Source organism: Neltuma alba, unplaced genomic scaffold, assembly GCF_004799145.2.
Source record: "Neltuma alba isolate B1F8T4 unplaced genomic scaffold, ASM479914v2 tig00010409_pilon, whole genome shotgun sequence".
NCBI lineage: Eukaryota > Viridiplantae > Streptophyta > Magnoliopsida > Fabales > Fabaceae > Neltuma > Neltuma alba.
Genome location: NW_021635311.1, coordinates 339,246 through 356,860, shown reverse-complemented (window position 1 = coordinate 356,860; position 17,615 = coordinate 339,246). Strand labels below are relative to the sequence as shown.

Sequence of the window (17,615 nt, the reverse complement as noted above, 5' to 3'; positions counted from 1 at the left end):
TCAGTATTGCTCTGAAAGAAGTTTTGAAGAAATTTAGACCCAGAATCATGATACTAGTAGAGACGAGATGTAGTGGTTTGACTGACCAAAAAGTTATTAAAAAACTTGGCTTCAAGTTCCAGATCCTGGAGGAAGCACAAGGGATGTCTAGAGGTAACTGGATTCTATGGAATGAACCAGAAATTCAGATACAGGTGGTGAGGTCAGACAAACAATTTGTACATTGACAGGTTGGAGGGATTGGTAGGAATAAATGGTTTTTAACAGCTATTTATGCAAGCCTGAGAGAAATGGAACGGAAAATGTTATGGGATCAGTTAGCAGGTATAGCACAATCAATGTATGAGCCGTGGCTTTTGGCTGGAGACTTTAACGATATAAAGTCGCCAGAGGAGCAAAAAGGTGGTAGTGAAGTCAACCTCAGGAAATGTGAAAGATTTAGGGAACATATTGATAAATGCAATCTAGTGGATTTGGGCACTGAGGGACCAAGATTTACCTAGAGGGGGCCCATGTGTGGATTTGCAGAGAGGTTGTTTAAAAGATTGGATCAGGCCCTGAGTAATACAAAATGGAGAACCGAATTCAGTGAAGCAACAATCAAAGTCAGGCCTAGAATTGAATCAGACCATCACCCCCTTTTAATTGAGATTGAACCGCGAAGAGGGAAACCAAGAAAGCGCCCCTTTCGATTTGAAGCGGCCTGGTGTACACATGAGGATTTTGTACCAACCGTTAGGAGGAACTGGAAGAGAGACCGAGAGGCTTGGGAGGCACTTTCAAACATGGAGATTCATTTAAGGAACTGGAATAATAACGTGTTCGGGCACATAGGAAGAAGGAAAAGGGAGTTGTTAAACAAAATTGAAGGAATTCAGAGAAAGTTGCAGGAATGACAGAACTCTAGGTTGGAAAAGCTGGAATATGAGTTAAGGAGTGAATTACAAAAGGTTTTGGAACAAGAGAAAATCTTGTGGTTCCAAAAGGTGAGGACACAATGGTTGCAAGATGGTGATAGAAACACGAGTTTTTACCATACAAAAACAAATATAAGAAGAAGACCATCAAGAGTTTCTATGCTGAAAAATGATCAAGGGGAATGGATGGAAGGGAAAGAAGAGGTAGGAAGCTACATAAAGGAAAAATTCCAGAACCTATTTATGGAGGAGAATGAAGACCGAAGCTGGATCCAAACAACACATTCTTTGCCTTGTATCATAGATGATCAGAGAAATGGGTTGAATAGTGACATCACTGCGGAGGAAGTGAAAAACATTATATTCTCTATTGGCAGTCTAAAAGCACTAGGTAATGATGGTTTTCCTGCCTGTTTTTCCAAAGAAATCGGACTACTGTGGGAAGTAGCATATGTGACTTTATTCTCAGTCTTTGGGATAACCCAGCCAGAATTCAAGAGATCAACCGAACACTAGTCACGCTCATACCAAAGATTGAACAACTAGAGAGAGTTAATCATCTGAGACCAATTTCTTTGTGTAACGTGCTCGACAAGTGTATCTCAAAGATGATTGTACATAGAATGAGGGAGGTGATGAGCAACATTGTGTCCCTATTTCAGGTGACCTTTGTGCTTGGGAGAAATATACAGGATAATATTATTATAGTGCAAGAACTCGTACACTCCATGAGGCAAAAGAAAGGGCAAAAAGGGTTCATGGCAATCAAGGTGGACCTTGAAAAAGCTTATGACAGAATGAGTTGGAGCTTTTTGGAGAAAGTCTTAGGGGAACTAAAGTGGCCGAGTAGATTTGTGGAGAGAATCATGAAGTGCGTTACCACTACTAGCACAAGCATTCTGTGGCATGGAGAAAAAACTGAGGAATTTAATCCCTCAAGGGGTCTAAGACAAGGCGATCCAATATCCCCTTATCTCTTTGTACTTGGAATGGAAAAACTCACACATATTATCCTTGATAGAGTGAGAGAGAAAAAATGGAAAGGAATGAGAGCGGGCCCAAAAGGACCAAAGATATCTCATATGATGTTTGCTGATGACCTTGTTCTTTTTGCAGAAGCTAACATTGAACAAATGCAGATTGTGCTTAATTGTTTGTAGGAATTTGGTGAAATGTCAGGACATAAGGTGAGCTCAGAAAAGACACAAATCTACTTCTCTCAGAATGTCAAGCAACAAATTAGGAGAGAGATATGCAGAAGGAGTCAATTTAGATAGGTGGAGTGAAGGAATTGAAAGACGACGTGCAGCGGAAATCAACTTGAAATTTTAAAACTTTCAATCCCTTGCCCGAATCTACCGATCGCGTTTAAGTCAGGTAGTAAGAAGCATTACCTTCGGTGTTCGATTTCCTGGTGGCTCGGTGATTCCGCCGTTCAGGATTCCTCTGCTCGCCTCCTTTGTCGTTCGAAGTCGACAACTCCGGTCAGCTTCCTCTACCGGTATCCACACGAGTAGCCCTTAATCTCGAACGACGTGCTAGCGTCTATGTTCGTCTAGGGTTTTCAAAAATCCGTCCTCTCTTCTCACTTTTGGCCGTCCCTTATCTGCTTAGTGCTTTCACTCTCACTCTAAAACCCTAGCTCCTCATATCTAATATATAGGATGCTATAGGTTTAATGAATGATACTTAATTTCGAAATTAATCCTAAATTAATTTCGAAATTAATACAATATCAAATATTGCCTAATCAGATAAGAGAACAATTAAATAAATATGGTTTATATTAAATCCGTCTCACAGATTTAATTCACTATTTATTTAATTCAAAAATAAAGATATGACGGAATTAATTTACATAGATCTAATTTATCCTTATAAATTAAATCTAACAATTAATATCTCTTATATTTATATAATATATATATATATACACATCCACCCTATATTATTCATTAAATCTGGACATATCTTAGATTCAATGAATCTGGACATCATAACTCGCGTTGGGCTATTTTGTGTGCGACCCTGTAGGCCCATATGAAGTTGGCAGTGGGCCATTAACTATAATGACTCACAAGTCGTAAGCGGTCTCTAGCAAGACATCACGACTACCCAAAACATATGAGGATCATTGAACGATGCAACCTTTCATACAACCATATCACGTGCCTTTTGTCACACGACATTTTGGTCATGGATGAGGCATGGAGAACGTCATCCTCCTATTCATGACCGTTACTTTCTCGATCCCTGAGTAGTCTGAGTATAGAAACGGAACTACCTTTCCATTATAGTATGGCCATACATTTCTCAGACTCACTCATCGAGGGGCCAGTAATGTCTCTCAACGAATGTGAGGGACAAATTCCATCTTGACCATTCACATTCCTCCGCATGAAAAACCACTAAGCCTGAACATAGTCTTTATGGTCACTCGGTCAAAAGTGACTTTTGACTAGGTCAAAGCTAAGCGTTTCTCATGTAGGAATCCATGATGATCTCAGGTCAAAGGGCACAGTGACATGGTTTGTCTATGAGAGAAGCTTATGACTTAACCCATACAGCTCTCTCATAGCGGGTCGGTCCAATACCTTGTACTCTTACATGTGCCTATGACTTTAATTTATATCTCTATATATCTTTAAAGTCATACTGGTCTTATTTCATCTTTGCTCCCACATAGATGACCGACCATGGACATTTAGGATAAACCATGAGTTATCTAAGGATAGTCATCACAGTAAACATGCAAATAATATGATAACGTAATTAATAAATTCATAAATCAACAATGTTCATAGCAAAATGATTGGCCCCTAGGGCACAATTTCCAACATGGAGGACATCGGAAGATACCTTGGGGCAGAAATTTCATTTCCAAGAAAAAGGTCGGAGAAGTATAGGAAAGTGATTGAAAAAGTGCAGAAGAGGCTAAGTGGGTGGAAGGAGGCGAGCTTATCATTAGCAGGAAGAATGACTTTGGCCAAAACTGTAACAAGTACAATCCCTTTCTACACAATGCAACATGATAAAATACCAAAAGGGATAGTAGACAAATTAGAAAGGGAGCAGCGTAAATTCATTTGCGGTGAGCAAGATGGTAGGAGAAGATGGCATGCCATAGCATGGGATACTTTATGCAAGGCTAAGGAGGAAGGAGGAATGGGAATGAAACAGTTGGAAACAATGAATGAGGCTTTTTTAATGAAGTTGCTATGGAGAATACAAAAGAAACCAGAGGATTTATGGGTGCAAGTGTTGATGGGAAAATACCACATATGCAACAATGAAGGAGAAACAAAAATAATTGCCAGGAGCACTGATTCAATACTATAGAAAGCATTCGTTAAGAGCAGAGAAAAATACATACTCAATGTTAGAAAGGAAGTCAAGAAGGGTAGGAACACTGACGTGTGGAGAGACCAATGGTGTGATGAGGAGGAGCCGCTGCAAAGATTTAGGTTGCATGAAGACTCAGCTGATAGAAACCTGAAAGCAAATAATCTCACCAATGAGGAAGGCAAATGGAACCTGGTTGCCTTGGAAGGAAAAATTCCAAGAGATATGCTAGAAAGAATCAGACAGTTACTGCCTCCACAGGAGCAGGCAGGAGAAGATACGGTAAGATGGAAATGGACTAAAGATGGAGAGTTTACCACCGCCTCTGCGTACAAATGGCTGCATTGGAGAGAAGATGTTATGAGTCCGACAACTTGGGGAACAATATGGAAATTAAAAATACCAGAAAGAATCAAACTATTTATGTGGCAGACAAGACACAAGAGCCTCCCTACCAAACAAGTTACTAGGCGTTGGGATGGAGGTCAAGGTTATTGCCTAGTATGTCAATTGGAAGATGAAACTCACATACACGTGTTGAGGGATTGTAGAGTGGCTAGAAATATGTGGAAGAAGATGGTGAACTGGTATTGGCTAGATCAAAATCTAAGGAAGAGCAGGAAGGAGAAGGACGAGATATTTTGGCTAGAGTTATTTGCAATTGGGTGCTGGCATCTCTGGAAGTGGAGAAACCTTCAGGTACACAACAAAGACTGGAAGCTACCATGGAACCCACCGACAATAGTGGAACAATATCTGAAAAATTGCAACCAAAGATGGACGCTAGAACAACCAAGTGAACAGGAAAGAGTGATCAGGGTAGGATGGAAACCACCTAGTGAGGATTGGTGCAAGCTAAATGTAGACGGTACCAAAGACAGATGAGGCAGAGCTCGGTGCGAAGGAGTAATCAGAGGAAGTTGTGCAGAATGGTTAGGTGGATTTGCTAGGAAGCTAGATGTCCGAGATGTAGAAAGAACCAAAGTTTGGGGTATAATAGAAGGTTTGAGACTATACTGGAGTCGCAACTTTCAGAAAATAGAGGTAGAGTGTGATGCAAAACAGATCGTGGAAGATATTAAAAGGGGAAGCTTGATACAAGGGAAACAATTGATTACTCTCAAGCTAAGGGACCTGCTTAGTCGTGACTGGCAACTACGGTTTAGTCATATCTACAAAGAGAGTAACAGATGTGCTGATAAGCTAGCCTCAATGAGCAAACAAACGAGGACGGGGAAAATAGTGTGGACGACACCACCAAAGGAAATTGAAGAGATACTCCAAGAAGATCTAGTCGAAACTGAGTTTCCACATCGGATAGTAGTTTAGTTCTTTTCTTGCTTCTGTTATAACCAAAAAAAAACAATTAGTATTTTCAGTCCTTAATATGAGATTTAATCTATAATAAGGACTAAAGTTAGTAAGAAATAAAGATTATTAATATGGACCAATTATTAATTAGATGAGGAAAAAAATCTGATATTTCACATGTCGATCACATGTGTGCACATGAAATCCAGACTTGCATACATGATCAGACAATGAAATGATCCAGCATGATTTAAATTCGAGAAAAATCTCATTTATTATGAAAAAGAATCATGAAAATCAAAATTATTTAAAAGGAACAAATATTCAAATATAAAGTTATAAACACTATATTGTTCCTATTCAAACCTCCTACATGTTCTCCTATATTTCATCCTAAATTTTATTTTTAAAACTAATGTGAATTAATTAATCAGTAAATTAAACATATTTTCTTTCAAAATTTACAACCTACCTAAAAATTAATTTAAAAATGCACAAACATTGTTCAGTCATGTAAAAATTAAAGTTTTATTTTCTATATAAAAAATTTAAAAAAATTTCAAAACCATCACAGACTTTATTTGAAAATAAAAATTATATAATTTTATTCAAATCTAGATTATTACATAAACAATTTTAAAAAATTCAAAGAAAATTATTTCTTTAAATTTTTTTAACAATACATGAACTTTTTTTATTATATAATTATGCGGCTCTTGTTAAATGATTTTAAGGAGGGGTCTTATGAGATTATAATAAATTATGTGAATTACCAACAAGAGTTGAGTCTAATAGAAATAACTAGTCCCTCACAACGTGGTGAACTAAGATTCAAATCTTCGCTAAGAAAAATGCCTACATTTAATATCTGACAATACCTCGAATAAGATTACCTTAAATAGGAGGATACCTATACTTTAACAAAAATAAACAAATAAATGTGAATTCTTTAAATTTCTTAACATTACATGAATTTTTTCATTTTTAAATTTGATATAAATTTCTTATTAAATAAAAAATTATACAAACATTATATAATAATTTAAATTTTAATAAAAGTATATAACTTTTACTTTCAATTGAAATCTGTGTCGGTTTTGAAAAGAAAATTTTAATTTTTTATATAAAAAAAACTTTACTTTTCACATGAATGAACAATGTTTGCATATTTTTTAAATTGATTTTTTAAGAAGGTTGTAAACCTTGAGAGAAATCAAATTTACTTTGGTAAAAATTGGTAATTCACTTTGGGGTTAAAAATAAAATATAAAAGGTTTAGATAAGGACAATATGATATTTTTAAATTTATGCTTGAATATTTGATCCTTTTAAATAATTTTAATTTTTATGATCCCTATTCTCGACTTCTCCCAATAATTGTTTCAGGAAACGTATGACATAAAAAAATATAAAAATATTAACCAAAAGTTAAATTAATACCTTTTTCTAACATCAACATATTAAAACCATACGAACTCCTCTGCTCTTCTATTTCTCTTGGTTAGTTTGCATTGTTTCAATATGTGATACCCAGTCCCCATCTGTTTGGGAAGGTGTAAAATAGTCATTCACTAATTACTGTATTTCCCATTCTGTTTCATTCCATTCCATTTAAATTCACATGCTTTGCACGGCCAGCGAAAGGCAAGCACAGGTTCAAAAATCAGTCCCAAAAAAAAAAAAAACAACAACAACAACAGGGGATTGAAAGAGATACAAGAAGAGAGCAACATGGGCAATCAGACCTTCACCGTCCCCTTCCCTTACCTCCACCACCGCGTCCCCTTCCCCTTCCCCTTCCTCTTCCCCCTCCCCTTCCCCGTCCTCCTCCATATCCCATGTCATGGCTGCTGTCATGGCTTTCATAATTGAACATACTCATTCTAATATCTTCTGCCCTAGATTCATGATGATAACCCCTCTGTACCTAAACAAGTTGCACAATGGACAATGGAAGAATAGCGAAATTGCAGAGAAGAAAGTGAAGGAAATACTGTACAAGATAATGTAACAAAATTGGGGGAAGTAAGATGCTCACCTGAGAATCCTCCACGTTTAATTGATTCTGGAGCTGCCAAGCAAGATTTTCATCTTGACTAGTATCATGAATCGCCTGTGTCATAGGATGCTTTGCCTGGAGTTTTCTGTTTTCATATTCTTCCAGCGTAAAGACAGCCGGATCTTCTCGCTTCTCCTTGCTCCTATGTTTCCGACCCTTGCGGGGCTGATGCTCCTGATTTGGTTGACCCAGTTTCTGAAGTAATTTCTGGGCAGCTGCTTGATTTTGAATGGGAACAGATTCCACAACTATATGAAAGAAGAATGAGATCACCGTCTTACAATAGGGGAAAAGAATTATATCAAAAATCAATAATCAAGATAGAAAGGGATCAGTAAACAAAAAAATTTTTTTTAAAAAAAAAGGTTCAAAGCCAATCCCACAACTTGAGTTAGATAGCAACCCTCTAGCACTTTGTATAATTTAAAGAATATGATTCCAATAATTTGAATCAATAATAAAAATGAAACGGGATTGAAGGCAGTCCTGCAACATAAGATAGCTAGTAAGCCTTTGGCATTTCATAAAATTTAAAGAAAGAACCAGCAAAACACATCTCAGCATTGGTTAAAATTAACTCTTGAATAATTTGGATCTTTGTAAGGGAATTATTAACATTGTAGTCCCTCCGGAACCCAAAAAAAAAAAAAAGGGAGTTGTTAAAGTATATTATAGTTGTTGATCTCAAAAGGGTCATAGATTCAAGAGACCAAAGAATAATGCCCTTGCAAGGGACTCAAATCTCATTCACCTGTAACTATCTACCCAACAATGCATGATGCTAATAAACTGTGTGATGGACCCAACACTATAAAAGTGGAAGTATACAGTAGGAGAAAGCCTAAACAGACCAACACAATCACAGTAAAAGGGCCCAAATACACCCTCGTCCAGCCCAACAACTCCCAGGGTTAGTTTTCTAAGGTTACGTGCTAGGGAGAGGCAGACAGGAATCATGTGGATAGCCTGGGAGAGCCTGATACGTCTCCCTGACATCAGTGAAGGAAGGGGGGGTAGTACTGCTTAATCCTACTTGTTCGAAAATAATACAGCTGAGTTCTATCACCCTACTACACTTTATCTCTGTATAGCATTTAAGATTGCCATTCATTCTTGTTAGAAGCTGGGAATATCAGTCCATTTTATCACATTTCCTCTTCCTTACATCAGGAGGGGGAAGTTGTGCTCAGGAATCAGTGAAAGTGGGGCGGTTGTACTGCTTAATCCTACTTATTCGAAAATAATACAGCTGAGTCCTATCACCCTACTACACTTTATCTTTGCATAGCGTTTAAGATTGCCATTCATTCTTGTTAGAAGCATTTTTTTCATTCATTTATTAAGCATATCTTAAATAAGTTATACTGGAGAATATTGTATATTTTCCCTCTTATCTCAAAGTGTAGTAGTGCCACAAGATTCCTCTCTAAGAGAAGAATGCGTTCTCCGTTTTTCTATGATCGAATGACAATTCTTTGCTGGATTCTCCTTGGTCCAAATTATCTCGTATGTCCATATTTGCTTTGCACAGCAAAAATATATTAACTGTAACAATTATTCTCAATCAATAATAACAGTACATCAATTACAAATTAAATAACATTTATGGGGCAATAGGAGCATTGGATGGATTTAATACCCATCTGCAACCCCATCCACAAACTGCCTTTTTGCAAAGCTGCTTTCAACACCTTTCCTCGGGGATTTTTAAACTGCAACCCCATCAATTAATAACATATGAACTATATTATGTAGACAATCTTCTTTCAGTTCATCATAAGCATGAGCAACAGAGGAACAATAGTTAATGATATCAACTCCAGATAAGTCTTAAGACTGGCAAACTATAGAAAGTAATTCAGTGAAAAGAATGACAGGTGTTAAAATATTATCTCATTAATGTAAATAGCATATAATCTATATCACTAATATAGAACCAGATATTATTCTGTTATAATTAGTCATTATGAACCATTAATATTGATGCTCATTTCTCTCGTATATACCCCTCCTCTAATCATGAAGAAAAACAAGAGAAAAGCAGCACCTTCTTTTGGTCTTGTCCCTGAACTGCTAGGCTTTTCTTCATCTGTTTTTGGAGGCAATCTAGATTTCTGATTTACATCCACGCTATCTGATCTCTGACTAGGGTATTGCTGGCTACCAACTGACCCCATCCCAGTTTTGCCAGCCACAGGAATAGGCTTACTGGTTCTAAAGTTAGAATCTCCATATCCTGCAGGAGATCACATTCCGTGTCACCTCTATCCAGCTATTCATGTGTTTTAAAGTGCATGCAATCCATTAGGTGCCGGAATGTCGCTTTACAGTACAACAAGGCATCCATAATAATTCGGACTTTGAATTGTAACAACAAATGGATTTTAAAAATAAGTTAATAGCAAACTGGAACATCTTTACCAATGTTCTAATTGAGTGCTGATAATAATCATAATTGTTAATCATGGAGAACAATGACTAATAACAAAAAAGCAATAAAAGATAAAAATAATAATACATAAGTGCAGTTAAGATGCTGATAGCATCATAGCAGGCCCATCATCATTTGCAAAACAGCAAAAGGTGTACACTCTAATGGAGAATATTCCAGAGAGAATCATTTAAAAACGAATAAAACAATCAATTAACTAAGAATCACTTCCGACACCAAAGAGTAGTTGCCACAATGGTTTTTTATACCAACTTTTTCATAGAGTGCAAAATGTCCAAGTTATCAGTCCTCAATCCTGGGTTCCAGTATTAGACCCGAAGCAAACTTGTATCATCAAGTAGAGAACTTCCCAGATTATCATACTCAATACCTTATCCAAGCATAGGCAATGTTTTAAGAGACCATTTCAAACTTAGTTTAGAAGAAGAATACGTCAAAGGCTGAATTAGATATTTTTCTGACTGTTTTGCTGAATAATTATTTGAGACATTTAAGGAGTCTGTTGAGTAGAATAACCATTATGACCGTTCTGAGGTCCTCAACGTTCAATTCTGCCATTTCTTTGGTTGTCGCATTTTGTCCAGAGATTTGACATTTTTTTTTCTGAATTTATTTGATTATTTAATGCATTTTCACCTCTATAAATAGGCCATAAACTTCAGAAACTATTCAGACTCAAATAAAAGTTCTTTCATTCGGAGATTCTGCTTCCTCAATTGGTCTGTTTTGCCATGAAATAGCATGAGAGTGTCTTGTCTTGTCCAGCGATGAGACAGACCCTGTGCAGGATCCAAATGCAATTCAAAAGCTGCAGAAAGAGGGAGAGACGCAGGTGGAGAAGTGGGTTGCTGTCCATAAGCAAGGTGGAGGAGTGAAATATGGAAGATAGAATTTTAGAGACTGGAGCTAGATCCCAGTTTATATGCATCCTGTCTGATCCTCCATAGAATTTTGTAAGGGCCAAAAAACCTTGGAGACAGCTTCTCATGCTTCCTTTCAGAGTTATTTCTGACAAAAAGGTTTCACACATAACCACACAACATCACCCTCTTAAAAATTCGAGTTCTCTTCTATGTTGATTAGTATAGGTTTTCATTCGTCTCTCCTTAAGTAGCATGAGCATAGCATATCTAGCCTCCAATTCCTCTTCTAAGTCAGCAATGAGTGTTTCACCTTTCACATAAGGAGATAAAGGTGATCGGTCACGCCCATAAGTTTTTGAAAGGAGAAGAATTTGTAGAAGCATGACCACCAGTATCATTGGAATATTCAGCCCAGCAAGGAAACTTTATGACATAATTGTGGTTGTGCATGAGCAAAACATTGCAAGCTCCAAGACACCTATTCACCACTTCGGTTTGGCCATCCATCTGTGGATGGTAAGCCAAACTCATCTTTGATTGAGTTTGGCTTAATTTAAATAATTCTTGCCCAAGTGCACTCATTGACAAAGAATCTCTATTAGAGACAACAGATCATGGCATACCAAGCTGGAGCACAAATTCATCACAAAAAATAGCAGCTACTTTCTTAGTTGCAAAAGGATGAGCAAGGGCCATAAACAACCCAGATTTTTCCCTCTACACTCTGATCTACTTGAATTTTCCATTTGGCTAGCATCAAGTGACCATCTTCAAAAGCTGCGAGACTGGAAGCTAGATGCCGGTGTTATGGATTTGTGAAGAATTGTAAGCATTTATAAGCTTCTTAACATAGCATCTTTCAAATTGTGCACATCACCGGACAAGATATGACACTTTCAAGTTACTTAGTCAACGGCAGAACAGACCAACTGAGGAAGCTTGTTGAGAAGAATGACCTTTTGCAAACCCAATTTCCCTCTTTTGAGTTTCCTTGGGGAACTACTGTCAAAAGACCATAGCAGGCTTATTTTAGAAGAAGAATATGTCAAAGGCTGAATTAGATATTTTTCTCACTGTTTTTGCTGTATAATTATCTTTGTGACATTTTAGGAGTTTTTTCAAAAGAATAAGGGACTAATATGTTTGTTATGAGGTCCCCAACATTCAATTCTGTTATTTCTTTGGTTGCTGCTGTCTGTTCAGAGATTTTAGGGGATTTTTCTGAATTTATTTAATTATTTCAATGTATTTCAAGCTCCATAAATAGGCTAGCAAATTCAAAAGCTACTTAGATTCAAATACAAAATCTTGCATTCATATTTGGAGATTCTCCCAAGCTTTTGGTTATTAAGGTTGGCTAGCGTGAGATTCATGTTCTTATTTTCTTGTTATGTTTGAACTCAGATTGACCATGTTAATTTCCTTGCGGAAGTCTCCCTTAATTTATCATACTTTTAGCTTTGCTCTCATAGAAAAGGAAGAGCACAAAACCAACAAGCTTTCAAGCAAAATTGACCTGAGGAAGACCCAACATGCAGCTTCACAAATTGAGGAGGTCGGTCTGCATCACTTTCATCTAGCTTCCTTAAAGATGATCGAGAGAATCCTGAATACTTTTTGTTCATATGCCATTCCTCATAAAGCGATTGAACAACACCTCCTAATATGGTCAACACTTGAGAATTTAAACAAACTATACCGCTACGAATCACAGTTTTATCTTCCAAACGAATCTGTCAAAGAGAATGTGAGGGCAATATCAATTATTTAAAGTGACAATATTCAAGAACATGCACACAATAAGGGTACATACAGCAAACAAACACATAAAATAGAGAGAGAGAATATTTGGCAATGAAAACCTTCATTACCAAATTATAGAGCAAGAGGAAAGATGTGATCCTATGTGGTGTCCTAGGTGGCATGCCAAACCATCAATTCATCCAATGCCAAATCACGCAATGCCATGTCATCCAAGTAGAGGAAAGCCTGAGAGCAGAGATTCAGATTCCATAGAACAATGTGTTTTTTGAACCTAAATCACTCTATTTAGGCCCAAAACACAAGAATACAATTTGAGGAGGTAAATTGGGCCATAATCATTCATATTTAGGCCCAAATGCGTGTTGCAACAACCAATGGGATTCTAGGGTGGATTCAGCTTTTGGATAGTCCAAGAGAATTCTTTAAGGCACAAGTCAAGGATAGAGAAATATTACTAAGTGTTAAGTGGCACAGAAGATTGTTAAATAGAGACAAGTGGCATGAATTGATATGAAGAATCCTAGATTTATTAGCCTTCACTTATTTATTTTAATTTTGTTTTAGTTTAATTTCAGCCCAATATACATAAATAATTATTTCATATGCAAGGCATGTGATTTTGTTAATTAGGTGGCATGTTTATATTAATTTGGACCATTAGTCATCATTTTTTCTATTTTCCCTCGTATCTTTCTAGGACAAATTCCTATTGGGTCCACATCAAATTAGTATCAAAGCCTCATTGCTAGGATATTTTAACACAGTTGATACCTTCCCCAAGAAAGAAATGAAAACTATCAGCAACTTGAAGCTTGATGATGGAGCTCAAAGCACAAAACACCAATATTCACCTGAATCTTATCACTACTACTATCCATTGTCATGCAAATGCAATAATTAGTGACTTGACAAAACCAAGTATTTCATATTTGCTTTTCCAAATAATGACTGCATTATAGCACATAGTTACAAACCATAAAGCAGAATTGCCCACCTTAAACTGAAAGAGCAACAAATCCAAAAAGAACTTTAGAGGTTTTGAACAATTTGATGCCAGAAAAGATTTCTTTATTCGAATGACAGTGTACAATACTTATAGGAATAATCCTAGGTTATTAGAAGATTCTAGGATCACTCCATAATTACATAATCAGAGGAGAATCAGGAAAATCAGCAAATTCAAAATTCAAAAAAGAAACCAGATCTGCCATGATTCTAGGAGATTGATAGGAAATTAAATCTAATTAAATGTTCATAAATAAGGAAGGCCGAAGGCCAAAGTAACGTAAACAGGTTTAAAGAGCAATAGCCCATCAATTTGCAGGAGCGTCTATAGAATCGCAGGCATTCCATTGGTTCTAAGCAAAACTACCAATCATTCAAGCAATACTCCCCAAAGACGTAAATTACCACAAGGGTAATTCTTCCACCCATAGCATTGAGAAAAAGAGAAGTGCCAAAGACCAAACTACCTTTCTTTAACATCAATACTCTCCCTAATGACTTAAACAACAACATCACTAAAACTGGAGGAGCTATTGCCTCTTCTACATCCAAGCTACTCATTCCAACCAACATGAGCATTTCTCAATCGCCATACATGCTTTTATCATAAAAAGCAAGTCACACTTCAGATTCAATCCGTTTACCACAGTTGAATCTAAAACATTCACAATTTCATACTTCATATAAAATTGAACAACCATTCTAAAATTTTCCACATTAACAAAGTATCAAGTAAGTCTCAATTTACCACGGCAAATATCAGAACTTTTATCAGCCAAGTATCTTGTTTCTTAAAATTCAAGTTATTGACTGTAGCCAAACATTTAGAATCCCAGACAAAAATATTGAATTACCCCGACAACGGACTACATACTTAGAATTATAATCCCAGCACATGCCCTATTGTACTGTATCATTCCCTCACATTAACTCACATTCACAATATGTTTAGGGGAGCCAGCCAATTAAGCCCGTACATGTCTAAAAAAAGCAAAACATAGTTGCTAAATCACATCCTCTCTCCTAAGTCGAATCTCCTAGGAAAAAGAAAGTATAAACAGAATTTCAGTACCTTGGTCCCAGGAACGACATTATCAGGTATAAGTGGGATGTGAGAATATTCTATGGCAGTTACATCAGAGTGCCCATCTGTGAGACCTAATCTAAGAAGTCGCCGATCACCTGAGCTTCTTGAAAATTCATCCACAGTGCTTCTAGATATGTCCCTTACTGAAGATATCTGCTCAAATGAACCAGAGCCAACAAGTCATGATGTACAGAGGGAGAAAGTATAACTCAAGACAGTTCTGAAGTTATAAGATTCAAGAAAACCAGTTCCCACTACATTCAGTTTATGGTATGGGAATAAACTAACAAAAGCATATACCTTTTGGTCCTTATTTTTCCAATCAATTTTTAATTTATTCCGAATAATTTATAAAATTGTAATTAAATCTTTAAAGTTTGAATAATTCATGGTCCAGTCCCTCATCATATTTTTGTTAATATTTTATTAAATATAAGATTAATTTTGCTTCATTATTTATACTTTTATCTCTTTTGTGACTACAAATCGTATATATTTGGAATTGAAATTTTGAATAGGAGGACAACATATAGCTAGTAATACATCAATAAAATTGAACAAACTGTTGAAAATTTAAAAAGCAAGAGCTAACTTTAAAACCTTGTAAACTATGAGGTCTCAATTACAAGTTTCCAAATTATAAGACCTAAATTATATTAAAAGCGAGGGAAACTATGATCAGAAGTACGATTTACCATTTAAGAAAATGCAACTAAAGAACCGTAATTAGGAATTAGAAGCAACGCCAATACATATCTTTCATCCATCAGTAAATCCACACAGTATCTAAAAGTCACGAAATCCCATAATTTGATTCGTCCACTGTACCAAAGCAAACAGACAGAGTTCAATAGAAATAAGGGTAATAATTTGCCTGTAGCACTTTGGGGCCCTGAAGATGAGAAGACTTGCGAAGAAGAGAAGGTTCGGGCAAGGACTTGCCTCCGATTGATCGAAGGTCCAAATTCAACAGCTCCGACTCCACAGAATCAACCACCTTCGTTGCATCAATGGCTAGAGCGTAGTGAATGGTTATCGTAGCCTTCACTTGCTGCAAGTCTCCGAAACACCAGCCCCTTGTTCTTAGGGTTTCTAACACCACATCTGAGTCCTTCGATTCATTCGAACTCGGCTCCATTGTTTAGCGCCACAGTATATTGAATGAAGGTTGAAATAATAAAAGGAAAACCATCTTAAAATGTGGAAATTCAAGTTCCTCGCATTTGCACCAACTGAATGCACTTGGGCCTACATCTAAAATGTGAAATTTCCTGATATATGGGCCGGCTCCATGTAATTGGGCCAATTGGGTTGAGTACGCTGCCCTTTTATCTTGTATACATATGGGGTGTTCGATTTATCTAAAAAGCAATTTTTAAAAACATTTTCACATAAATTAAAATAAAACTCTTCTCACATACTTACTTCAAGCATGTTTGGATTGATATTTTAATGAAAAATGTGCATTGGAACCAACAGGGGTTGGATCTAGCAGAAGGGGCTAATTTCTCATAATGTGGCGAACCAAGGTTTGAGTCCTCACTGTGAGAGGTGCGCACATTTAGTACCCGACAGTGTCTCAAATAGGATTATCACTAATAGGAGGATACCTATATTTTAGTGAGAAAAACATGCATTGGAATGAGGGAAACATACGTTGCTGGCAAATGAATATTCAAACAAATGTTTGGGTTAGCATTTTGGCAAACGAAGTTTTGGGTGAAAAGCAGCCCAATGCAGAAGCTCAATTTTTTAGCTTTTAACATTACAATGTGAGGAAAGAAAAGATAGCAATCGAAAAAGACAAAATTACTTCTAAGAAACCCAACAATTTGATATTACATATTCTTAATATAAAAATTAGATAACTAATTTGAGGATATTAATAAAATTAATTTAGTTAGTTATTTGTAATAAATTAATGTTGTCTTGCCTAAAATATCTTTATTAATCATGTGTATTAAAATGACCCATGAATGAAAACTTGTTATTAAATGTAATTACTATAAGAATTATTTGAGGGCAAAATAGATAAATATTATAAATAAAATAAATTGAGATCTTATATTTAGTATTTTTAATTTTTCTCAATAATATATTAACTATTTTTATAATTTTGATCTTAATATTTCTCTTAAAATTATCATAGTATATACATAATTAGTTAACAAAATTTATATCTTTTTCAATCATTTTATATATAAATTTACTTTCTTACTTTTATCCAAACAAGTTTCAACTTTTTCAATCCAATCAAAACATAAATCACATTATCCTAATTGACTTTTACTCTCATTTAAGTTTGCAAAATTCAGTTGAAATAAAAACTAGTTTTACCACCGTTAATTCAAACACACCATTCATATCATAAAATTACTTTTAAAATCATAGTTTGGTTCTCCTCCCCCAAACACCCCTATGATTCCTTTGTTGTCGAGGCCAAATTTTTCTAAGCAAAAATTCTAAATAAAGAAGCCTGAAATATTGGAATTTTAAAAATAAAAAAAATGCTCCTTTGTTTTTTTTGTTAAAAGAAGTTTGGAACCTTTCACTACCCACTGGCACTAGAGCTCCAGCATTGGCTACTAGTGAGGTGGCTACTGTAACATCCCAAAATTTCTAACCCATAAATAGAAAAATATGCCATACCCTGATATCTTTAACATAATTAATGAAGGAATTAGGGTTAACCAAGGCCAGGTGAGATAAAAGATAGATAAACAATACAACAATTGAAGTGAAAATTAGAAAAGGACCAAATTGTCATTTTTGAAATAATTGGTCTATAAAGGCCATTATCGTAATTAGTGTCCAA

General features: G+C 36.0%; 1 protein-coding gene across 1 annotated transcript; it reads right to left on the bottom strand.

The window, feature by feature from the left end:
* Positions 1–7,114: 7,114 nt before the first annotated feature.
* Positions 7,115–15,991, bottom strand: LOC114756439 (tudor domain-containing protein 3). Its single transcript, XM_028945387.1, has 6 exons — positions 15,675–15,991; positions 14,786–14,953; positions 12,461–12,677; positions 9,677–9,865; positions 7,609–7,877; positions 7,115–7,497 (listed from the first exon to the last, which is right to left on the bottom strand). Exons 1-6 carry the CDS (start codon positions 15,936–15,938, stop codon positions 7,318–7,320), a joined length of 1,287 nt encoding a protein of 428 aa, XP_028801220.1. The 5' UTR covers positions 15,939–15,991; the 3' UTR covers positions 7,115–7,317.
* Positions 15,992–17,615: the final 1,624 nt, after the last annotated feature.

Excerpts from the sequence above, each read along its gene's own strand:
- LOC114756439 (XM_028945387.1), bottom strand. The coding sequence starts at position 15,938 with ATGGAGCCGAGTTCGAATGAATCGAAGGACTCAGATGTGGTGTTAGAA. Across the intron at positions 9,866-12,460 it reads GCATGTTGGGTCTTCCTCAG|GATATGGAGATTCTAACTTT; the intron begins GTCAATTTTGCT and ends GATCTCCTGCAG. Across the intron at positions 7,878-9,676 it reads AGGGACAAGACCAAAAGAAG|TTGTGGAATCTGTTCCCATT; the intron begins GTGCTGCTTTTC and ends TCTTTCATATAG.